The sequence below is a fragment of the Sciurus carolinensis genome, chromosome 7 (genome assembly GCF_902686445.1).
Source record: "Sciurus carolinensis chromosome 7, mSciCar1.2, whole genome shotgun sequence".
Taxonomy (NCBI): domain Eukaryota; kingdom Metazoa; phylum Chordata; class Mammalia; order Rodentia; family Sciuridae; genus Sciurus; species Sciurus carolinensis.
The window spans coordinates 122,384,970-122,409,459 of record NC_062219.1 but is presented as its reverse complement, the minus strand read 5'-3'; the positions used below and the strand labels follow the sequence as shown (position 1 = coordinate 122,409,459).

The window sequence follows — 24,490 nt, the reverse complement described above, 5'->3', positions numbered from 1 at the left end:
ACTAATTTTCATCAAGCTAGCTAAGAGACCCCTAAGTGAAGCAACATTGGGTCCCAACCTGGTACTTAACCCAAGCAGTGTTCAGCAAACCAGTACCCCAAAACCGCACTTAACACATTTTGAACCACATTTCCTGGCAATGAGACGCCGCCACCAGAATCTGTCACTTTTCTGGCAGAGACCCTCGAAAGATCCCTGATAGCTCTTCTGAAACAATCCTAAATACCTCTAAACCCAATATGACTGAGGCCTGTTGGCTGTGCTATGATACAGTCCCACCTTACTATGAAGGCATAGCAACTCTAGGAAACTATACCCCTTCCCCCAGCTCTGCTGAATGTTGCTGGCAATCAAAAAGTACCCTAACTTTACAACAAGTCACTGGACAAGGGCTCTGTATAAGTCATATCCCTGAATCTCACCAGTCCTTATGCAACCAAACTGTGCCACTGGATAACTCAAATCAATACCTAATTCCCCAGCAGGATGCTTGGTGGGCCTGTTCTATAGGACTCACACCGTGTGCCCACACAGAGGTGATCAATAACTTCCAGGGTTTTTGTGTTCTCGTTTGGCTAGTTCCCAGGCTGTTGTATCATTCAGATGAGGACTTCTATCAATAACTAAGAAGGAATGGGAGGCACAACAGGGCAGGTTTGAATCATGGTTTAATTACTCCCCTTGGTTGACCACCTTGATTTCTACCTTACTGGGACCGCTTATTATTTTACTCTTACTCCTAACCTTTGGACCCTGCATTCTGAACAGGCTAATGCAGTTCATGAAAGAACGGCTGGGGGCTCTTCAACTGATGGTTGTGCGTTCTCACTATCAGCCCCTAGACTCAGAGACTATAGAGCTTACCGGAGTCCCATGATTGGGCCTCTTAGGTTCCAGTCTGAGGGGGAAATGAAGGGACTCAATTGAACCAAACTGACTCCATCTTAGGAACGAGTCTCCATCTTAGTCGGGCCCCCAACCCCCAAAGAAAAAACAGAGGAAAAACTGCAAGATGTTCTCTAGAGAACAAAACAGCCCACTCCCAGGCAATCATAGTGCAAGAGGGAAGTCCCTATGAGCGCAGAAGTTCCCGTTCAGAGATCATGCTCACCCCCTGGCCAATCCCCAAAGAGGTCAGGTACACCTCACATACCCTTACCCAATCCCGAAGCACCAGGGCATGAAACACCCACCCTCCCACCCCCGTTTGCAGTCCCCAACTCCCTGCTTGTGGTTTCATCCTATAAAAAAGGAACCCTTGTAACGATAGAGGCCGTTGCTCCTCTACCCGCTGCCTTGGTGTGTTGGATGACGGCCTTGACTTGAGTCTGTTAAATGGTCCTTTTGTGTTTGCATCGGACTCTGGCTCCCTGGTGGTCTTTGGGGGACTCATCAACCTGGGCATAACACTCAGACCCAGGATGGATGGATGTGTGTGTGTACACGTATCCCTAGTGCTGGTTCCAACATGCAGTAGTTATACAAGAATCAAGGTTTGAGGGCTGGGGTTGTAGCTCAGTGGTAGAGTGCTTACATAGCACATGTGAGGCACAGGGTTCAATCCCCAGCACCATATAAAAAACTAAATAAACAAAGGTATTTTGTCCATCTACAACTAAAAAAAATTTTTTTAAAAGAATTAAAGGTTGAATAATTACTCTAACCCTCTAGTTGTTTAGATATTAAGGGTTAAGATATACACCCAGGGGCTGGAGTTGTGGAACAGTGGTAGACCACTTGCCTGGCATGTGTTTGAGTCTCAGCACCATATATAAATAAATAAAGGTCCATAAACAACTAAAAATACATATATTTTAAAAATGCACACCTGTTGGGCACAGTGATGCACGCCTATAATCCTAGTGAGGCAGGAGGATCACAAGTTTGAGGCCAACCTCAGTAACTTAGCAAGACCCTGTCTCAAAATAAAAAATAAAAAGGGCTGGGGATATGGTTCAGTCATTAAGTGCTCTTGGGTTCAATCCCTGGTGCCCCTTATTCCCCCAAAAAGTGCACCAAATGTGAGAAAATTCTGGCAATTCGTAGCTTAGTGCAGGAGGAAACTTTCCTTAGTTTATGAATGTGAGGGATCTAGAAATGGAGAGAGGACTACTTTCCTGGCTTGGTTTATGATTGATGTTGGACTTGCTGATACAGGGGAGGGAACAGGGTAGACCTCTGGGATCTTTAAACGGCTACCTGGCCACAGCTGAGTAGCTTGGAGCATGAAGTGTTATGAAGAGATCTGGATCTGCCACTTAATACCTTGCAAACGTGGATAAATAAAATCTTTTGTGCTTCATGTTTTGAGAGTAAAATGGGGCTTTAATAGCACCTATCTCATATAGTTGATGTGAAGATTGTGAATTGATGAATATGAGCACTTGGCTCATAGTGAATATTCAATAAATGGTAGTTATTATTAGCTTTCAAAATACTTCAGGTCTCCACATCTCAGGCCTATCAATATTAACAAGGTGTAACTATGTTGCTGAAAGGTGAATGGTTTCTTTAAGATATTCTCTCTCCATCTCTCTCTACTTGAGGCCTTAGGAATTTCCTAAGCAGTTATAACCAAATGCTTGGGTGAGGGACATGGCCTAGTGTGTATGTATTCTCCTTGGGCTACTAGAAATTCTTGCTTTCAGATCACATCCCAAAAGAACATGGGACTCCACTTAGTCTTGCTCTTAAACTACGAGGTCCCTATCCAAATTTTGAGCCTGGGATACTAAATCCCAATACTATGAAGAAGCTCCTATTTTTTCCCATTCCACTCCAAAACTTCTCAAAAAAACTTAACGCTTTAAATCAGCTTTATTATTACTGATTTGGGGTTCACTAGAGATTGCAGGGGCTAGAATTCTGGGAGGCGCTTCATCCCTGCATGGAATGGTGGAGGCTCCCTCTGGAAACCATGTACAAGGGTGGGGAAAAATACCTGCCCGCAGTTCCTGGTTCGGGGTACTTCTCTCCATGAATTTTGTCCTCTTGTAGCCTCTCACTCTTATTTTCTAGAGGATGAACTGGGCCTGCCTCATCCCAGCATTCTAAATCCTCTTTCCAGTGCTTCAGCTTCTCTACGCGGAATACCATGCCTGTTGAGGTGGGCATTCACTCATTTTGGGAGGGAAACTGAACCCTCCACTCCTCATTTTTTGGGCCTTAAAGTCTGGCGGGCCTTCAAGACACCCAGTCATTTAATGGGTAGTAATTTTTGAGATTCCTCCTTTCCCCATTAGCCTTCTATTTCTGATCCTTTCCTTCCGAGTTTAAAGGAATTACTTGTTGGACAGGGAGACTCCAGACAACTTGAGGGGATCCCCGCTCCGGGGAAGGAGTAAGGCAAGGAGGAGGGATGGGAATGTTGGGGGAGGGACCGCAGGTCTCCAGGGCTACCCAATCAAAGGGCCAATCATTCGCTGATATCCTGCTGCCGCGTCCGGTCACGACTCCTGATCTTCCCCGCACTGTTGCAGGGTTGGGCCGAGACCCACGCATGCCTGCAGAAAACCTACGGCCGCGGGAGGGTGGGCCTCCTCCTGCTCCTCCTCCCGACAGGCTCCGGCAATGCGAATAGGCCCTGGCCCCGCGTGCGGCCAAGTCTACGGACAAAGTCCGGGATTGCAGGCAAGCTCGGTCCCCACGCGGGCCTGCTCCGGCTGAGAGCGTCCGGCAGCGTGGAAGGGCGCCGCCCCCATGCGCAGGCACGCTTCCTGACGCGGTCCGCGCGCGCGGGAAGGCCCCAGTCTCGCGGCTCGGCGTAGCTTTGTGACGTGCCTCCGGCGATCCCGCCCTTTCCAGTAGCGTCAGCAGGTCCCAATGGTTACGCTGGCGAGCGATGTCGCCGGGCGCCAGCCCAGCCTGGTCCCGCAGCCCTCGGGCCGCCCCCAGCCCCAGCAGCAGCTGGGCTACCTCCATCGCTCCTTCCCGGGCCGCCAGGAACAGCGGCGTCTGCTCCTGTCCGGAAGGAAACAGCCAGGGGGCGAGGTCAGGAAAGGCCACGCCCACAGAACGAGTCCTTCCAGACTCCAACTGCTTAGTTGCTGGTCTCTCCCGCTTTAAGTTTTCTGGGGTTCCCGTGCTTTCCAAATCACTGCTGCCCCCCTTTTTAAATGTGGGTAGCCTGATACCCGTTCTGACCCTGCTGTCTTGGGCGTCTTTATCGGCTCCAGCTTGTAGAAGGGAGCGGGCGGCCCGGGCGTTGTTCACAGCAGCGGCCCAGTGCAGTGCGGTTTTTCCTAGGGGACAAGGTGGGAGGATGTGAACGCCGCGGCTGGGGACCAGAAGCCTGGGTTCCTGTTTCTCACGGATTCTAGTCTTGGGGGAAGGGCCTCTGGGTCCCTCAAAGGCGGGAAGTGTTGCCGGGGCGACTGCCAGCCATCAGGAAGCGTTGCCCTGTTGACGTCACTGGTACGCGGGAGGGACAATGGGTATTGTTCTGGGGTCGGTGGGACCGGGAGACGACCTTCCCGCACGAGACCCTGCTCCTCACAGACACTCTCCCATATCCCATTTTCCTGTGGGTTTGGACAGTATGTGTGTGTTGAGAATTACGGGCAGAAACTCAGGTGCTCTATACTGTCATCATACAGCAGCAGGTTTACCTCTAGATTGGGGGCGGGCAGGGGTATGCCCCCCCGCCCAGCTGCTGCAGTTGGTCTCTGCTGCCCCTATACTTTGCAGCTCATCTTACACCCCAGTCTGCTCAACAACTCTATGGCATAACATCACCCCTGCCCTTCCACACCCCATTTATCTCTGGCCCCGACATCTGCTTGGGCTGCAATGAGTTCTTCAACTAGGTCTTCCACCGCCAGCCTGGCCGCCAGCATCAAGGGTGTGGTTCCATCCTCTGTTCGTGCATCCACTGCAGTTTGTCTGCTGCCAAGTAGGAGCTGGAAGGACAGAAAGAACCTGTGACCTCTGGGGTACGGTGGGCTGCTAACTAGTTCCCTCAGACTTATAACCCCTTTACCAATCCATATGCAACCATTTTCCTTGTTTCTCTTTCAGGTCCTTAATCTCACATTGTTTTCTTCTTTCAAACACTAGGGGATGCTTCTACCCAGGTTTACTTGTAAGATCACCCTTTTCCCTTTAGGGACCCAATGTGTGCTCACCTGGCAGACCTCCCGTGCATCAGCAGCCACAGCAGCATGAAGTGGGGTGCGCCCTGCTCGGTCTGGCTGGTTGGGGTTGGCTCCAGCCTCCAGGAGGCGGCGCGCAGCAGTTGGTCTGGAGAAGCGGGCAGCTAGGTGCAGAGGGGTCTCCCCAGTGCCCACTGTATGAGCCTGGGGACAGGCCCCTCCATCCAGCAGAGGTTCCCATGGCTCAGGACTTCCCAACCAAGGTCCCTGAAAGGTCCTGGACTCTACTCCCCCACAGCAGACTGCAGACATCAGGGGTGTAACCCCATCTGTGGGTGAGAATGAGTAATGGGTCCATCAAAAGGACACAGGAGGAGGAGGGTAGAGCACTGGATCTCAGAATCACAAGAGGAGATATGAGGAAGCTAGGCTCTGGTTTTTGATTTTGTGCTTTAAGTGACTTTCCTACTTTGAGCTTCAGTTTCCTCACCTGTAAAAGTAAGAAGGCCTTAATTCTCTAACATTCTAGGGTAGTGGTTCTCAAAGTTGAGTCTGAATTGGACTCCCCTAGAGAACTTGTTGAAACACATTGCTCAATATCTTAAATTTCAGAGTCAGTAGCTGAGTAGTGGATCCTGATAATTTGCCTTTCTAACAAATACCTAGGTGATGCTGCATTCTGATGACCATACTTTGAGAATCATTGTTTTAAGGCACTAACTCTAACATTAGTTCTTCCAGTTCTGTTACTAAAGGACTTTTCTGCTTTTAAAAGGATTTAAAAGCATTTTTCATTTTCATGGTCTGGGTTGGCTCATACCTGGTCCACAGGCATCCACATCGGGGACCTCTATCTCTGATTCCTGAGGAGGTGTCAGCATGGCCACCTGAGGGAGCTCCCCACAGCCACCACTCAGTGGCCACAGTTGGCACTTGGAGGGTGGGGTCATTTCTTCAGCCTTGGGGCAAGAGCAAGAATCAGTGAAGGCCATTGACTTATTTTTTCCGTCCAACAACTCCATAGTATTCCTGCCCCAGCCATTTCACCTGGTCCACCTCTTCTCCCTCCTCAGGGCCTGAGCACATTACCACTCCATCTTCAACTTCTACCTCTGGCTTTAGTTCTCTGGACGGGGGTGAGTGGGTAGAGATTACACAAGTTAGGACCAGTCAGAGTCTCCAAGATTTCCAGCAACCTTACTGACCCTTATTTTTCCCCATTTTCAACTTTTGCAATAGCATTTCTTATTGCTTTGATCATAAATATCTCCACAGATAGATTGCCCTTCACCCGAGTTTCTTCTCTTTCTCACTTGAGGCCAATGCTGTCCTCGCCCAGTGGGGGCCGGCGTCGTCGGGCAGCCTGCTGTGTTTGAGGCCTTCTAGTGAAACCAGGAGGTAGCCAGAGGGCCCCATGCTCTCGGCGTCGACGTCGGATGAGCTGGAGGACAAGAAGAGCCCCAAGGGCCAGGAGAAGCACCCCAGCAACTGATGAGCACAGCACAGTCCAGGGAAGCTGGTTGGTGGGGGGTGCTAATGGAGAGACACAGTGATAAGGAGGTCATTTCTGAGACTGGTTCTACTCGCAGGCAAGTGCAATAATCTTGCTCTGCCTCATTTTCCTCATTCATGAAATGGGGTTAATATCCACCTTTTGTGGTTAAATGAGTTAACAGTAAAATGCTAGAGCAACACACATAGTAGGCTTGATATAACAGTTATTGTTCTTTCATGTACTATGACTGGCTACCCACATCTAGTAAAGAAGGTAAATTAGAACCCAAGGTTTCTTGGAGGGCTATGCAGGAGGTTAGAAAGTACTTACAGAACCAATAGGCCATGAGGAGAACCAGTCAGAGAAAGAGTTGTTAAGGAGGGCAAGTCCCTACAAAACATTTTTGGTTCCAGCTATCCTGTTGCATTTGATCTCTTGCCTATTGCACAAAGGTCAGAAGTGACAGGTGTCACCTACCAGAGCCTGTGTGAGGGTGGGCAGCGAGCAGGGGTGCAGGCAGCAAGGGCTCCAGGGCCCCCACTGCAGCCATTGCTGCAAGGAAGCGGAGCAACAGTTCTGAGTCCCAGGGACAACGGGATGCAGGGTGGTGAGGGCCACAGCGGGACAAATCTACACCCATCACCACCACAAACCTGTGGGGGAGGCACATTAGAGACTTTTTGTCAGTAACTGACTCCTTACCCTCTGTCCCATGGAGAAACAAACCAGTATCTGGCCTTCTCCCCATCCACTTCTTACCCAGCACTGAGGGAGTCCTTCTCCTTGCCCAGAGGCTGCATATCAGGGTCTGCTCCTTCTGTATGCAAGGTGTTATGAGTTCCTCGTAGCTCCTCTTCGGCCCGGGACCCAGGATAAGGGAACACCATGTCTCTGCCATTACTATCTTTCCTCACCCAGAGCCCCACCCTCAGAGTCAGGGACAGCACTCGGGCCAGGGTAAGTAGCTGTTGGTCCAGGGCAGTGGGGCTCAGCACCACCAGCAGGGCTAGGGAGGGCCCCCACTCCAAGTTCCCATCTTCAGGCCTGCAGTCACCCCCATCCCAGCCACATTCTGCAGTGTTGCAGCCTTTCTCACAGTGGCCATTGTGGAAGTGATCTCGGCAGTACTGGTCATAGGCTGGACTGTAGGGTGAAAAGAGGGAACTCAAGACCCCGCAAAACCTGACACCCCTTTTACCCCAGAGGAAATTCCTGACATTCTACAGCCCCTAGGGCTCTGGTTGCTATGTAGGAGCAGCTGTGCATCCCTGGATGGTGGCCCAAACACCCTGACACTGAGACCATTCTCTCCCTGCTCTCCCAAGCTCTGCTCTCCCTGAAGGAGAGGTTAAAGCCCTTTTCCCTCAGGGTTGCTGGATGCTAGGAGAGATACTCCGTGGCAACACGAATTAAGGCAAGCTTGAGGCCCAAGCCCCAGAATCAGAGGAGCCTGGAAAGAGATTGTGCGCCACATAAAGTATTGATGCCATCCCATTACTCTGGGTTGGAGTCCAGAGTCCTCAAGCCCTATTTAGCAATGGTTATTAGGGTGGAAATTCCCTGGAGCCTGAGACTGTGGTCACCCTGTGTCCCACTCCTTCATCCCCTTATACCCCAGCCCCAGTGGGCTCCAGGCTCACGTGCAGGATGGAGGGGGCTCGCAGTCGTAGCCATCAAACAGACATTCTTCAGAGTCACACTGTGGGTGGCACTGTCCATCGCGAAAGAGAAGCCAGCACTGGGAATGGGAGGGGCAGCCTTTCCAGGGGTCTGGGACCCCCAGGGAGCAGTCCCCACCATCCCAATTTCCTCTGGGGCCGCTGCAGCCAGTGTCACAGGCCCCATCTCCACCTTTGCCTTCACACCCCTTTGCTCCAGGCCTCTGACACCGGGGCCCTGGAGAATCAGGAGGGCAGGAGCATCGAAAGCCTGGGCCCCACAACCCAGGGGTCTCTGAGCAGCTGCCATTGTGTAGGCATGGGGAGGGCGGGCCGCAGCCTTGAGGAGCTGGTGGAGTCAGGCAGTCAGGACCCTCAAAGCCATTGAGGCAGGCACAGCGGGGTGAGAATTCTGGCTTAGGGGAGGGCAGACACAGGCCTCCATGGTGACAGTGATGGATACCGCAGGAAGGAACTCTGTGACTGCAGGTGGGGCCTTCAAAACCCTGTGTAGGGGAAAGATATTGGGGAAGGACCTTACATTATTCTTCCCACTCCCCTAAGAAAATTGTGGCTTAAGATAATGCAGAAGGTCCTAGATTCTCTCATCACAAAGTACAAGTTTATTATTTTATAGATTTTGAAACCATGTTGCAAGATAATTTCACACAATGACATGACATTGGCGTTATAATGAAAGTCCTGAAAGACTAAAGTCTTAATAGAGTTGAATTCTATTATATCCTTATGTTCATCCATTTGGAGACAGGATCACATGCCTTTCTTTTTCTCCAAGGAAAACAGGATAGGGGAGAGGACATAAGTAAGTTATTAATATTGTAATTTTGGTGTTAGGTTCATGGGTGTAATATTGTTAAAACACTAAAAAGGTCAGGCACAGACCAATGTGAGTATATCATGAACCAAGGCTCACTATTAATCCAATTTCATGCATCAGGGATCCACACATTCATGTACAGAGTTAAAATAACTTATCCAAGGCCACCCAGCTTGACTTTGGGGAGCTTTTGATCTCTTAGGCAGTGTTCATGGTTTCTGAACATTCCCTTCATGCCACCACCTGATCCTACCTTTCTCCTGACTGCTTCTGAGAGCCACTTAATTGATGAGAATTTAAGATGGCTCCTTCCAATAAGTCAGACTTCTATGACCCCCATGTTCCCCTCTAGGACTCCAGCTCAGGCATTCTCACCTTTTATCAGTATAGAAGGCAATAGAGAAAGCAGCTTTGTGGTCACTTACCTGGGGACAGTGGCAGGTGAAACCCTGGGGTGGTCCTGCTGTGACCTCACAGGACCCTCCATGGAAGCAGGGCTGGCTCTGGCAGGGGTCTATCTCCACCTCACACCACTGGCCTGTGGTGGGGATGAGACTAGATATTGCTTCAGTCACTGCCTATCTCCTAACTCACTCCTGGAAGTTGGCCCAGCACAAAGAGATCCTGGGGCATGTTCTCTGGGATAGCACATGGAGACGGGATAGACAAGAGGACTAGGCTGTCTCATAGGTGAGGACTGTCTGGGTCTCTGTGGTCTGCTCAGATGTCCACCTCTCCCCCAAGGCCTCACCTGTGTGTCCAGGTAGACACTGGCAGTAGAATGCATTGGCTAGAGAGTGACAGGCTGCAGTGCCTGTTGGGTGGCAAGGCTGGTCTAGACACTCATCCACATCTCCCTCGCAGCGCAGTCCCACAAAACCCGGAGGGCAGGCACAGTTGAAGCCTCCAGGTATGGGAGTGCAGGTTCCATGGTTGTGACAGGGTTGGGACTGACAAGCATCAAGTTCCTTTGAGCAGTTCTGTCCATTGTAGCCTGGGGCACACTGCAGGGATAAAGAATCAGAGATGGAACCAGTGGATGAGCCCAGCTCAAGACAGTCTGTTCAGCCCCCCACCTTCCAGCTCACTCAACCCACTGTCCATCATGGCCACATGTAGCTTAACCCTTCTGTCTCAACACCACATGGTACACTATTGTTCAGTAACACACAGCTTAACCCTCCCCTAGTCCCAAACAATTTCTGTGACACATTGCCACTGAACATAGCTCCATTTTGGTAAAAACCCTTTTCCCTACCAACACCCTCCAGGTTGTCTCATACTTCTTTTCTTCGTAAGCACCTATTGCATTTCCACCTTGTGCCAGGTTCTGTTTTAGGCACTAGGAATACAGGCAAAATTAGAGCTCATTCCTGTTTCTCCAAAGCTATCATTCAACCAGAGGAGAGGAGTAGCTAGCATTTATCATATGCTTTATATACATAACCTCATAAAACCCTCCAAACAACCCTTTATATGGATTGTCTTATATGATTCTCACTTCACGGAAAAGGAAACTGAATCCCACAAAAGTAAAGTGACTTGCACAAGTCATATGGCTGTAGGTGGCAGACCTGAAAATCGAGTCTTTGACTCAGTAACTATTTTCTGATTGCTTCATGCCACTCTGCTAATGAGAGAATATCATTGATGACTCTGTACCACGTGTTGGGTTCTTGCAGGAGGGAAAGCATGCTAGAATGGAGTACAGGAAGGCTTTGGAGAGTTGAGAAAAGATTTACAAAGAATCTGAGCAGTGGCCAGAAGGTTGGTAGGAACAAGTTAAATGTTGTTTTGGAAATCTCTGGAAGGGGGAGTTTCATGAAATAGGATATGAAACTAAGAAATAAGTGCACAGAAGTTCATTGCTTTCAATTAGTACTTTTGTATATATTTGAAAATGTTCATAATAAAAGGTTAAAACTAAAATTTAAAAGTGAAGTAAAGGAGCCAGGAATGGTGGCACACACCTGTAATACCAGCGACTTGGGAGGCTGAGGCAGGAGGATCATGAGTTTGAGGTTAGCCTCAGATATTTAGGGATTCCCTAAGCAGCTTAGTGAGACCCTGTCTCAAAATAAAAGGGCTGGGGGAGTAGCTCAGTGGCAAAAGCCCCTGGGTTTAGTCCCCAGTACCAGAAGAAAAAAAAAAAGTGAAGTAAAGGGGATCTGTCTTGTTCCTTCTATTAAAAGTTGTGTCTGAGCTCAGGAGTCAGGTTGACCAGACTTAAATCCCAGCTTTACCTCTCCTGGTATAGTAACAAAGACCACTGAGGAGAGGCCTTTGCCCAACTGAGAGAGAACTTAGGGACAACTTCCTTAGGAAGGTGCTTCCTGGGCCCCATCCAGTGGAAGAGGGGTGTGGAAGTTCATTCCAGGCAGAGGCAATCGTAGGGATAAAAACTGAGAATGATGCTTGCCTGTAATACCAGCAATTTGGGGAGGCCGAGTAAGGAGGATTACATGTTTGAGGTCAGCCTCATCAACTTAGCAGGACCCTGTCTCAAAATTAAAAAACAACTGGGGATGTAGCTCACTGGTAGAGTGCTCCTGGGTTCAATTCCTGGTACAGGAAACAACAACAACAAAACTGTGAAGCAAGAATCAGTATGGGGCGTGTAAGGTTTTCATTGCTGCTGGAATGGAGTAGGGCAGTGGAGAGTGGAGAAGGTGATAGAAGAGGACTGAGAAGCAGGCAGGGCCTTATTATGCAGAGCCTTGGACTTTATAAAGAGGTGGGCAGCCCCCTGAAGGATGTAAAATGGGAGTGACAGGTCAACCTAACATTTGCAGTAATCCCCTGGCTGTGGGGTAAAGACTGATGTGGAGGACAGATGTGGAGGCTGACATGAGTATTCAGTCAGAATGCAACAATGGCTTGTACTAAAGCAGTGGGATGAAGGGTGAAAGGGAAAGGATAGAGTTGAGAAATATTTTGGAGGTAAAATGACCTGACCTGGTGGTTAGCTGGATGTGTGGGGTAAAGGAAAGGGAAGAGATTTGGATATATCATGTTCTCCCTCCCATCATTGCTGTTTTCCATATCTTCAGCCAGCTTCTTTTTCCCAATCCCCCTTATTTACTCTACACCTCTTACCTGGCAGAGATATCCACTGGGCTGGGCCACACAGGTGGCCCCATTCTGACAAGGCCTGGATTCACAGGGATTCACGTTATCCTGGCATAAACTGCCTTGGAATCCAGGGGGGCAATGGCAGAAATAGGAGGGACCTCTGTCGATGCAAAGACCTCCATTCTGGCACACGGCAGACACTTCTATGCCTGGGGGAGAAAGACAAATAGGGAGAGATGAAGCTAAGTGGGATGGAAGGGTTTTCAGGGACCCCAGAACCCCAACAGAAAGGTGTTCTTGGGGTGGAAACCCCAAGAACACAAGAAAAAAGTAACTCCTGACCCTGAAGAGGTTAGAACATTAGGTTCCTCCTTCTACCTTTTCTGCCAGAATATGGGAAAGATTTCTCTTCTTAAGCTTATCAGTGTTATAAGATGACTGTTGTTTTCAGTCTTAAGCAAGAAAGTGCTCAAGGGAGGCCTGGACTTACAGCTCAGAGGTAGAGTGCTTGCTTAACATGTAGAAGGCCTTGGTTTGATTTTCCAGTACCACAAATAAAGTTTTAAAAAAAAATAAACTCAAGGGAAACTTTGAGGTGGGGACTCGTAGCTTTACTGCTGCCCTAAGTTTGTCCCCTGGATTTTGCATTCATTTTGATGTTTTCTCACTGTGATTCCCATCAACCTAAGCCCACAGTAATCTTCCCAGAGCTCTTCTCATCTCAAACCTTATTATTTTTTTAAAATCTTTTTTAGATGCCGATAGACCTTTTTATTCATTTAGTTATATGTGGTGCTGTGAATTGAACCCAGTGCCTCACACATGTTAGGCAAGTGCTCTACCACTGAGTCACAACCCAGCCCCCTCAAACCTTATTTGAAGGAGTGTATTCTTTTACAAGAGGGTTGGTATAACCTCGCAGGGGTGGGGTGAAGTGTGTTGAATGTAGCTGAGTTAAATGTGGTCCACTTCAGCTGAGTTACAATCATGACAGGTTGAGTTGCTCCACGTGGAGTTGTGTCCCTGGTGGTGTTAAGCTGGAGTCTACTTGACAGGGCTGGTTGGTGTTGAGCTTTGCTGAATGTGGTGATAGGAGTTGGGTTGTTTTGGGCTTCCTGGGTATAGAATCAATAACTATAGTTGGTCTATAGTGGTTGTTTTGGTCAAAAGCTTGTGGCTGCCCTTAGGAAAGTGGTGGAGGAGGACACTCGTTTCTCTTCATCTTCTCCCCAGTTGGGCCTTGTGCTGGTACCTTGGCTCAGTGCAGCCTTCTGGCATGAGGACTGTGGAAGGTTGCAGAGAGGCCCAGTCCATCCCTGGAGGCAAAGGCACTGGAAGGAGGACCCACTCTGGAGGCAGTGGGCATTGCGTGGGCAGGGCTTCTGGGCACATAAGTCCATCAGAGTCTGAGGGTTGGGAAGGATCATAAGGCATAAGGTTCCCAGGCCCAGAGATGGGCCTCTGCCAATTCTAGCTCCTCAGAATCCCTCACCTCTAAGACTCTTTCATGAGTGGTCTGGACAGGGTAACCCTCCCTGGTTTGCCTTCTATACCCATATTCCAGAATGAACCCTAAGGATCATAACTCCATTCAATCCTTTCTCCCTTCCTTCTTCATGCTACACAAACCTCAACTGAAACTCTGAAACTCCAACTCCTAGACTTCCATACTTCTCCCTGAACTTCCCTGCTGCCCACTTATTAGTTCTTTTTTTTTTTTTTCCACTTATTAGTTCTTGAAACTGTTCTTACTAGAGCTCTCCAGCCCCCTCCCTCCTCTGCACATGTGGCTAATTGCACCTCACCTGGCAGCTTCCTCCTGTGTAGCCAGGAGGGCAGAGGCATCGGGGACCCTGAGGGCCATCTTGGCAGGTTGCCCTGTTCCTACAAGGGCTAGAAAAGACAGAGACAGGGCACAGTAGGAAGGAGGTCTGGGAGCAAGAGGGAAGGAGTGTGAGACATAGTGGGGAGGCAACTATGTGGGAGATGGCTGACGAGGATGGGAGGCAGAAGGAAGCGTGTGGAGCAGAGGCAGCCTGGTGTCCAAGGGGGAGTGAAGAGGAAGGACGGGAAGGCTGAGGGACTCCCTCCCTTCCTCTGGGGGCCTTAGAACCCTACTCACCTGTCTGCACAGCTGGGGTGGGTCTTTCCCTCACAATGTGAGCCCTGGAAGCCCACAGCACAGAGGCAGGAGAAGGTGCCAGTCCTGTTCACACAGGTACCCCCATTGAGGCACGGGGCTGGAGAGAGGAGGCTGTGAGGGATTGGGTTCCTTGCCTGTAACCTGGCCTGTGACTTCAGTCACACCACACACAGGACATGCCTTTCTCCCATTAAAACAACAGCTTCCAGTTAATTTGTTTTTTAATATGGAGGAACCATGCCCAATTCTTTCATCCCCCTCATGGTTCAGCACTAGGACCTGGTGGGCACTTACCAGATATGCAGTGGTCAATGATGGTTTGGCATTGGGGCCCTGTGTGACTTGGAGGGCAGATGCAGGAGTAACCCCCAGGGCTGGGACTACAGGAGCCGCCATTGAGACAGGGCTCTGAGTGACAAGCTGTCACCTCCTCACTACAGGTGGGCCCTGAGGGAAATAGAAGTGGGATCTGAGAGTGGAGATCCTCTTTCTCTCCCTCTATCCGACTCTTCTTCCTTTTGCCTTCCCTCCCTTACTCTAACTCTTATTCTCCCCGATTCAACCTCTTTTCATTTCTTACCACCTTTCACACATCACCTGTGTCCCCTGCAGCCCACGGCCACTTTTCTTGGTGGTGACTGATACACAGAACCCTTGGCCACATACATTTCCCTTGACTTAGGGTGTGACTAGCCCCAGCTGTATATGGCTTAGAGAGAGTCTCACCTGTGTAGCCTGTGGGGCAGGTGCAGTTGTAGCCAGAGGGCTGGGGATAGCAGGTGCCCCCGTGGGCACATGGTGAGGAGATGCAGGCCCCCAGCTCTGCCTCACACTCTGGCCCTGTCCAACCCACATCACACACACATGAGGATCTGGTCATAAAGAGAAAAGGGAGTGTTTTTCTATTCTTCTGGTGTATCCTTTTCCTTCCCTGTGGGCCAGACCCTTATGATGTCCTCTTTTTTGTCCTGAGACTCTAGTCTTTTTCTTCAGTGACTTTCCTCTTAACATTGCCCTTTCTCCTTCCTGACTCCCATCACTCATTTTATTTCCCTATCTCTATTTCTTCTATAACTTGTTCATTGTCTGTCTTTCTGCATTAGAATGAAAGCCCCATGAGCGTCATCGCTTTTTCTCTTTTGCTCTGGGCTATTTCCCCAGTGTCTGGAATGGTGTCCACACAAAGTAAATATTCAATAGATATTTGTCTAGTGAATGGTGAACTGATGCTGGCATAATGCTCCTTTTTCTGCTCTGATGCCTTAGTCCTCTGCTTCCTCCATCATACATGAGCTCTCTGCTCCTTGGGTAACAAGTCCTTCTATCAACTTGCCCTAAGAACTTGGTCATCTCCTTCCTAGTCGCCGTTGGTCATTTCCCACAGACCTGCACCTCACATGCTGTCTTTCCTGCCCTAGCTGAAGAGGACCAGTAAAGGGGCAAATGGAGAGGGCCTGGAGGACGTTACCCCTGGCAATGCCCATGGTAGCAGGTGCAGTTGTCCTCAGCGGGGACACAGCCGGGTCTTCCATCCGGGCAGAGGCAGTGGATCTTGTTTTCCTGATCCTGGCATTTCTGCTCAGGCTGGCACAGGATGGGGTCACACAGAGGAACATCACAGAGCTGGCCTGGAGTGGGGATATGAATCAGATAGAAAACAAAACCCCTTTATGTCCTTGAGGGGACCAAAGTCCACTTATGTATGACTAGTTCACTCCCCATAGACCTGCCCTTCAATGAATTCCTCTTACCTTCAGGATACGACCTTCCTGTCACATGGAATCTGGTGTGACATGACCTTCCTACAACTGCTGTGTTTTTCATCTTTGCCCTGTTGCACTCTGAGCTCTGGGTCCTTAAACGGAAGGTACTTTTCTCCCCTCTGTGTTTTTACAAATGCGGTGATTTCCAACTAAAACACAGGAGCTGACATTCTATTTTGACAAAGTCCTGCTCATTTCTCAAGATTCACCTTAGCCATCACCTCCTCCATGAAGAGTTCTCATCTTTAGTTCTGGGTTAGTGGGTTCTCCTCTTTCAGGACCATTGGGCCATAACCAACAGGAGACTTCTTGGTCTATATATTAATTTAAAATCACTTGAGGACAGCAACTTCTTGACTCAAATTTGCTTGTATGTCTGGCATAGTAAACATTTAATTATTTTTTGTTTGTTTTTATGGTGCTGGGGATCAAACCCAGGGATACATTCATGCCAGTACTTTACCACTGACTCACAGCCCAGTGTTAATAAAGACTTGCTAAATAAGAAAGTGAATGACTTCCCTTCGAGCCCAATTTCTGCTCCTGAGCCCTAATCACACCCATTCATGTGTGTGATATGTGGCTCTTTAATTACATCCATGGTTGTGCAGGTTTTGCCCTGAGCAACTTTAAGAGATGCCTTCTCATTCTGTTCTCACATCTTGACTCTCAAACACCCACCAATGACTTCTTTCCCACCCCAAATGGACTCAGTTATTCTCTTTCTAATATCTTCCCTGCTGACCTGTGAAGCCGGAGGGGCAGAGGCAAAAGAAGGCTCCTGGGAGATCACGGCAGCTGGCTCCACTGGGGCATGGGCTACTCAGACACTCATCCACTTCTGTCTCACACTGTGGCCCTTCAAAGCCTGTGGCACAGGGGGAGAATCAGGGACTGCAGAGACTTCTGTCCCCTCCCTCCCTCTCCTCTTATGTCTGAGCCCCAGTTTACCTGGGAGACACTCGCAATGGAAGGCTCCAGGCTGGTCCTGGCACTGCCCACCATTGGCACAGGGAGAGCTGCTGCATTCATCGATGTCTTCCTCACACCGGATGCCAGTGAATCCTAGTAGGGAAGGGAGTGGATGGAGAGAGAAGACCAAGGTCATTGAGGAAGACACACTTAGTTCTTTTTCTTGCCAGGAAAGGCAAACATGTAGGTCTCAGAGAAGACAACTGAGCAGTTGGGTGTGGAGCAACAGAAGGGTGATGCAGAAAAAGTGAAGCTCAGCCACCTGTCAGCTGTGTGACTTTGGGCAAGCTACTAATCTTTCTGGGCTCCCAGTTTCCTGCTCTGTAAAAGGAATAATAATGGAACCTAGGCTGGGGGTGTAGTGGTAGAGTGCTTGCTTAGCATGCGTGAGTGTGTGAAGCACTGGCTTTGATCCCCAGCACTGGAAAAATAAATAAAGAGTAGCCTACCTTATGTTGCCATTGAAAGGATTAAATGACATAATGCCCCCAAAGTACAAAGTCAAGTGCCTTTCCTGGAGTAAATATTCAATAAACGTGGTTATTTTCATAGCAGGGACCAGAGGAATGTTCTAGAAAGATGGAAAAAGAAAGGCCTGGTGCAACTTTCCCTGTGTCCATGGCAGGTAGTGCCAAGACCAGCCCGGGAACACCCCGACATGCAGAGTACACAAAGAACTATGCAGGAGGGTTGGAAAGGAGGGATATTTGGCTGATTTGGCAGGACAGAGATGAGGTTGGGTGTGTAAGTAAGGGAAGATCTGGGGATGTAGCAGAGGAGTTGGACAAATGGGGAACTCTTTGACCAGGTTTGAGAGAACTTCAAGAGGCCAGAACTCTGGTGGTTCCAACACTGGGGTCTTGAGGGTGGCTGCATTGGAATCTGTACACACCAGGCAGGCAGGCACACAGGAAGCCATTGCGCAGGTCATGACAGTCAGCCTGGTTCAGGCAAGGAGCTGAGGCACACTCGTTGGTCTCTACCTCGCAGAGTAGTCCTTCTAAGCCTGAGAACATAGGGGCATGGTGAGGTTGGGACTTTGCCAGGCTGGCCCTGCTTTGTTAGCTCCCCCTTCTCCCTGGGAGACCTGTGTTCTAGAGCCAGCACACCTGCAACTTGCTGTGTGTCCCCATCACATCCCTCTCTGCTGTCTGCTGGTAGGTTGGGTAGATCAACCCTGAGCCCCATTGCTCTGTGGTGTGCAGTGCTGCCTCCTTCAGGTATGAAAGCTCAGGAAGTAAGGCTCTTGCTAGGAGCTGTAAGAGGGCATCCAGGAAGTGCTTCTTGGGGCCTTCCCTGTGTAAGGCAGTGTGGGGCCCACCTGTGCTGGCTGCTTAATCTGGAGGTACTTGATGTACAAATGAGACAAGCAGGTGTCTGCCTGGAGTGTGATTTACTTCTCTTGTTCATGGAAGGTCTCCTTGCCAGAAGCAATAGGGATCCCAATGTGGTGGAATGTGAAGGGCATTTGGGAAGCTTTATTACTCTCATATTTATCCCATTGCTTTTGGGTCATCCTAGTCTCCTTGGTCTCACCTTGAACTCGGACCTCACCTCCTTCCTTTTCTTGCTTGAGGACCTTGCCTCCAATCATCCTTCACATCTACAACCTTGTCCCTTGGATTACTGAACAGTTTTCCTTACTCTTTTACACTTATCTGTGTGTGGTCTAAGCTATGAACCTTTGGTGTTCCTCACCTTAGAATGGCAGTGGTTAAAATTGTTGAAACCCTGGGTTTGAATCTTAGCTCAGCAACTTACTAGCTGCATAATGTTGGACAAACCACCTGAATGTTTTGTGTCTTGGTTTCTTCATTTATAAAATGGGTATAGTAACAATACCAACCTCAGGGTTATTGTGAAAAGCAGATAATACATGTAAGACAGACAGTAAGTCAGCTATTATTTTCCTGGTTTCATCCAGTTCCCTGATATTTCTCTCTTAGAAAGATATTTCCCACGTAAAACTAGCCTGGAGGTGGCTGCAGACTTGCAGTATTCCTTTCCTGCTGCATAAAACTCAAGCACACAGGTCTTTGGAATTTTAAGGGTTTACTCTTTATCTCTGCATGGGACAGTTGGAATGATTAGTGGGAGCATTGTGGGTCGGCATGGACAGAGGCTGCAGCATGGAAAGTTTATTAACTGTCATTCTGCCTTCCCTTATCTGGCCGTTGCGTACAGTGGGCCATGTTGTGCTGTCTGTGACGACCATGTGAGGAATGGCAGCCTCCCACTCCCAGAACTGAGCAGTGTACAACCTCACACCATCTGTGGCAGCTCTTTTCCTAGGGGCCATGGGTGCCTCAGTTTTCATCTGGCGGGGAGGGAGAGAAGTGTCCTGTAGTGAGTGACCCCCTTGGTCTGATGCTATCCTTGTTCTGCAGGGGCAATTCCCAGTGGGTTCAGCTTTGTTCTGTGTTCCCTACACAAGTTCCCATTAAGCCATACCTGGTGGGCAGAGGCAGTGGAAGGTGGCAAGGAGGTCCAGGCAGGTGCTGCCTGGGTGGCAGGGCTGGGACAGGCACTCATTGTGGTCAGCCTCGCACCGGGAGCCCGTGTAGCCAGGTGGACATAGGCAGTTGAAGGAGCCAGGGGTGTTGAGGCAGGAACCACCGTGTTCACAGGGACTGGGACCTTGCTGGGCTGGGAGGAGAGAAGAGCTGGGAGTTCACAGGGGCCAGGGATAGGAAGGGCAAAGAGGCCATACTGTCAGGAGAGGTGTGGGGCCCATTTGAGGCAGGCAATACCAACTGGGGAAAGGGCTCGTGTCTTTAGGATGGAAAAGGACCAAGAGGACAATCCAAGGGGCCCGAAGGGCTAATCACTGGGGAGAGGACCATGTAGGGAAAAGTTGCCAAATCCAGATCAATCCAAGGAAAAAGAGATAGTTCTTTTTTTCAATTCAAGAAATAATTTTCCCTTTTCTCTGTTCAGTTCAGAGGCCTGTCTGGGCTTAGAAAGGATCTACGGTGGGGTGCCTCACCCATCTGACACTCATCCAGGTCTTGGTGGCAGGTGGGTCCTGAGTAGCCAGGCTGGCACAGGCAGAGTGTGGAGCCTGTCAGGGGGTTGGTGCTGCACTGGGCTTCCCCATGGCATGGCTGGCTCAGACACATATCTTCCAGGTGGCACAGGAGGCCTGGAGGGGCAAGATGGGGGCAGGGCTCTCATGGGCTGCTTGACCTCCCAAATGACCCCCTGGTTCTTCTCAGCCTCCACCTTTACCTCCTAATACCTCAGTCCCCATACCTGTGCGCCCAGGTGGGCAGAGGCAGGAAAAGAAGCCCACGTGGTCAATGCAGGTGGATCCAGGGGCACAGGTCGCAGCAACACAGTCGTCTAGGTTCTCTTCACAGCCTGTGCCTCCCCAGCCACTCACACATACACAGTGAAAGCTGCCAGCCAAGTTCTGGCAGGTACCCCCATTTTTACAGCGAGGGGGACCCTGAACCTCACATTCATCCACATCTTCAGAGCAATCCCAGCCTGTAGGGAGGTAGGAAGGGAACAAGGGCTAGAGCTGGGAACCCTGTGAGGAGAGGAGGCCACAGGCTGGCTGTCTGGCCACTGGTGCCATGAACTTAGCTTAAACAACTCACCTGTCCAAGTTTCTGGGCAGAGGCAGGTGTAGGTGCCCAGTCCATCCTGGCAAGTGCCCCCATTCTGACAATGGTGTGTGACACAGTCGTCTGGATTCACCTTGCAATCTAGGCCTGTGAAACCTGACAAGGTCGTGGAATCAGCCAGGGGAGGGAACCCAAGTAGGGCAACTCTCCCTTTCTGGGAGGGGTCTTCAGAAAAGCCTCTATTAGGACACACCTGGGGGGCAGAGGCAGAGGTGAAAGGTGGTGTCTCCCCCTGGCACCAGCTGGCAGGTGCCCCCATTTGAACAGCCTGCTGGGGGGCAGGGTCCTGTTTGGAGGTCACAGTGTGGACCCTCCCGCCCTGCAGGGCAGAGACATTGGAAGGAGCCCAGGGTATTATGGCAGGAGGTGCCTTTAGGGCAGGGTCCAGGGTCCTGGAAGCACTCATTGACATCATGTTGACAGGCATGACCCTCAAAGCCAGGTGGGCAGCGGCACTGGATCTGGGGGTATGTGGCCAGGCACACGCCTCCATTGATGCAGGGATTGTCTGAGCAGAAGTCCCGAAGCTGGCACTGCTCGCCTGCAACAGAAGGCAAAGGGAGTTGTTTCTAGCATTGCACAAATTCCAGCCCATCTGAGATGACTCTGATATCCCTGTGGATAATCTCTGTGTTGAATTTTTGAATTTCCCTCCCTTTACCCTGTTTCATCACCCCTGCCTTAGTTTTGCCATGCCTTGGGAGGGTTATATCTGGAGCAACCATATTTTCTAAACTGAAAATGGTAAGAATATTGCAAATTGGCCTTACCTGGGAAAACCTGGGATATGGGGTCCTATAACACCTGATCTTAGCCAAAAGGCCAAGTAGCAATGGTGGGGTCCCTACAGTGGTTAAGAGCACCCAGCATCTGCAGGTAGGAGATTCAGATTGGCACCTTTTAGTGCCACAAAACTGGTGAGTTGCTTTGGGTGAGTTGCTTTGCCTCTGTAATCTGATTTCCTAATCTGGACCTGGCACCTCTCACCTGGATAACGACAAGGAGACTCACTTCACAGCGTGTGCAATAGTGATAATGGCGGCGGCAGCAGCAGCAGCAGTGGCTTTAGTAGTGGGGGTGGCAGTAGCCACCAATCACACTGCATACATACCATGTGCCAGGTTTGAGCTAAGTAAGCCCTTCCTGAGCATCATCCCCTTTAATTCTCTCAACAACCTTATGAAATCAGACATTAGTCTTCCTGTTTGTTGACAACCTAGGACCCAGGTTGCTTTAAATATCTTACCCAAGTTCATGTAGTTAGTGGCAAGCGGACATTTACCTCTATTCTAAAGCAGTAAACTTGCCCAGAGTTAGACGCCTTTTCTTGGGAAGCACTCCGCTTCTATCTCTGGATCAGATTCCTCCAGTCTCATCACACCTTTCACCACTGCATTCTTTTCAGGACTATTATGGACACCCACTATTTAGAATAGGGGCTGTTCCGATGCTCAGAATGCAAAGCCTGGAGACCCCCTTGGTGAACAGGCAATAACCTCTAGCTGCTGAGTTCAGGAGAGCTTAAGGGGACCAGGAGAGGCATCAGGTTAGAGCACTAAGGAGGTCCCATAGTTTAGAAATATTTCAGATAGTTTGGAAATCTTTCAGTGTTTTAGCAATCACATGCTGGTGAATGTCAGTCTTGAGTAACAGTCACCTGCCAAAGATTCTCATGGCCTCTGTCTTCAAAAGGCTCACATTCTATCAGGCTCCAGTTCCATCTTTCCCAGCCCACTGCTGTTGCCTGTCCCCTCCTCTCCATTCCCACCAGAGCTTACCTGTCCATCCAGGCATGCAGATGCACTGTGGGCGGCCTGAGGCCTGGATGTGGCAGCGGCCCCTTTTGGAACAGAAGGAGGGAAGACAGGGGTCTTCTAGGTGGACCTGGCACCTTTCACCAGTGAAGCCAGTGGGGCAGGTGCAGAAGAAGCTGGGGGGCAGTGGAGAGGGGGAACTAGAGGAGCCTGGAGGTGTGGGAAGCAAGACTTGACAGTTGCCCCCATTCTGACAGAGCTGGGCATCCTGGCAGGGGTCAGGAAACTTGCATGTCTCACCCAGGAAGCCAGGGGCACACCTGGGCAGGAGGAAGAGAGGAAAACTCACATCACTGGCCCCACCTTCCCTTTTCTCCCACCCCTCTCCCTTGCCTTATTTGTTTCTCTTCATCTCCTTCACCTTCCCTCATTCTCCTTCTTCCACTCCCTCACTTCTCTCTCCCCTTTTCTTTCTAGTCTCCCAGGCCCACAAGGCCCACTCACTGGCAGGTCTCTTGCCCCTGAGGCAGGCTCAGGCAAGTGCCTCCATTGGCACAGGGTTCTGGAAAACTCCCGCATAGCAGCCCTACAGATGGAAAGGGAGAATGAGATGGAGCCGTGGGGCCTGTGCCTCACTTCCTCCTCCAGGGGCTCCTGAGGACCTGTTCAAAGCAAGCCCCCATACCCATGCTGCTCTAAACCACCTGTCCTTCATACCCCTGCTCCAGTCCACACGTGGTCTCAAGGCCTCAGTTCCTTCCGTCCCAGGCCTCTCAGTTACTACTCCCCAACACCCCCCTTTCCTGTTTATTCTCTGGCCTCCCAAGTCCAGCCCTGGACTCCATCCCTAGGAAGCAAGACTACAAGGATCAGGAGGGGGGCCAATGGGAGGTGAATGGCTGAGACATTGAAGGGATTTCCTCCAGGAAGGGCCCAGAATCAAGCCTTCCGGGGGGTGTGGACAGCTGAACAGGAAAGGGACATGGTGGACCCATGACCTTCCACATTTCCACCTCCTGCTCTCCTCTCATCTTTTCCCCAGCAGGTGGTCGGTCTGTTCCCTCTTCCCTGCTCAATGTGGTTATAAGAGTACACTTAGCGTTTAGCTCCAGGGCCAACTGGGTTCTCCCTGGGGATGGGCGCCCTCTCACCCATCCCCCCAACAGTCACTACTCCTGGCACCCAGCCCAAAGCCTGGATCTGGGCAGCTTCTGTGGCAGTCGCCTCTCCTTATAGGCTGTCTGCATTTTTGAGGAAAATCTCCTCTATCCAGTGTCCTCTCAAGACCTGGGGCCCACCTCTATTTCTCCCACCCCACTGGACATCCTCTTAAGGGAGAAGGGACTCCCCCACCTCTCCCACCCCATTCCTCACCTCTGGCCATGACAATTAGGAAACACGGTGGTGGCGGCAGCAACAGAAGCAGCAGCAGAAGCAGAAGCAGGGAAGGGGGCTGCATTCCAGAGCATCCCCAAGCCCAGATCTCCTCTCTGTCTTCAGGCTGGGACCCTCAGAACCCTCACTGAGGCAGGGCTACCTCCTTGGCTCCCACTGCCCTTTCCTCGTCCTCCTCAGCCTGCTGCAAGCCTAATGTCTGAGCTGTTTCCTGAGTCACACAATGTCCTGGACACCCTAGTGAATGGGGGGGGGTTGGAGGAACATTGAGGGGGATGAAGGAGGGGCCTTCTGTCCCTGACAACCCCTGGGGAAGTGGGAGAAATAGGGCGGTATGAATGAATGGTGGGTGATAGGAGGGGAGAACTGGCTTGGCTACTCAGGCCCCTGTGGGCAGTCTCAGTTCTGTTTGTGGATCTGGCTTCTCCATTCTAGAGAAGAGAATTGCAAGGTGGCTGCCCCTGAGCCTCAGGAGGAGAAGGATCTGGAAACAGATGTGTGGAGTGGTGAGGGATCTTGTTATCCTCTTCCAGGGAGACAATGCTTAACTTTCGCCATCAATACAGATGCTTTACAGAGCACCTGCAACTTGTCATGATTTGAAACCATTCACCTTGCAGAGGGGACCCAGGGGACTTCTGGACCTCACCTTGGTCCTTGTTGGGACCTTTTTATTCTCCT

General features: G+C 50.3%; 1 protein-coding gene and 1 pseudogene across 4 annotated transcripts; one reads left to right on the top strand and one right to left on the bottom strand.

Moving 5' to 3' along the window:
• Positions 1-1,880: 1,880 nt before the first annotated feature.
• Notch4 (notch receptor 4) lies at positions 1,881-23,988 on the bottom strand. 4 transcript variants are annotated; one of them, XM_047557639.1, is made up of 31 exons: positions 23,789-23,988; positions 22,919-23,000; positions 22,715-22,734; positions 22,439-22,500; positions 20,854-21,201; positions 20,634-20,756; positions 20,284-20,520; positions 20,018-20,173; positions 19,483-19,677; positions 17,924-18,037; positions 17,011-17,124; positions 16,805-16,927; positions 15,765-15,924; positions 15,023-15,168; positions 14,591-14,743; positions 14,276-14,393; positions 13,959-14,046; positions 13,406-13,559; positions 12,178-12,362; positions 9,833-10,085; positions 9,507-9,619; positions 8,226-8,749; positions 7,345-7,728; positions 7,063-7,238; positions 6,404-6,623; positions 6,138-6,216; positions 5,911-6,049; positions 5,124-5,419; positions 4,751-4,898; positions 4,144-4,241; positions 1,881-3,960 (listed from the first exon to the last, which is right to left on the bottom strand). In XM_047557639.1, the coding sequence occupies exons 1-31, from the start codon at positions 23,881-23,883 to the stop codon at positions 3,247-3,249; spliced, it is 5,817 nt and encodes a 1,938-aa protein (XP_047413595.1). In that variant the 5' UTR covers positions 23,884-23,988; the 3' UTR covers positions 1,881-3,246. The 4 variants fall into 4 exon arrangements, with proteins under 4 accessions (XP_047413595.1, XP_047413593.1, XP_047413594.1 ...); XM_047557637.1 differs by having other exon boundaries at positions 22,439-22,734; XM_047557640.1 differs by having other exon boundaries at positions 3,678-3,960; positions 4,134-4,241; positions 22,439-22,734.
• The window catches only part of LOC124988288 (SUN domain-containing protein 1-like), a 92,736-nt pseudogene continuing 72,596 nt past the window's right edge, over positions 4,351-24,490 (top strand).

Coding starts and splice junctions, on each gene's coding strand:
- Notch4 (XM_047557637.1), bottom strand. CDS start 23,873: ATGCAGCCCCCTTCCCTGCTTCTGCTTCTGCTGCTGCTTCTGTTGCTG. Junction 13,560..13,958: donor ACACAGGAGGAAGCTGCCAG/GTGAGGTGCAAT, acceptor CCCAACCCTCAG/ACTCTGATGGACTTATGTGC. Junction 10,086..12,177: donor CCAGTGGATATCTCTGCCAG/GTAAGAGGTGTA, acceptor TTATCCCTGCAG/TGTGCCCCAGGCTACAATGG.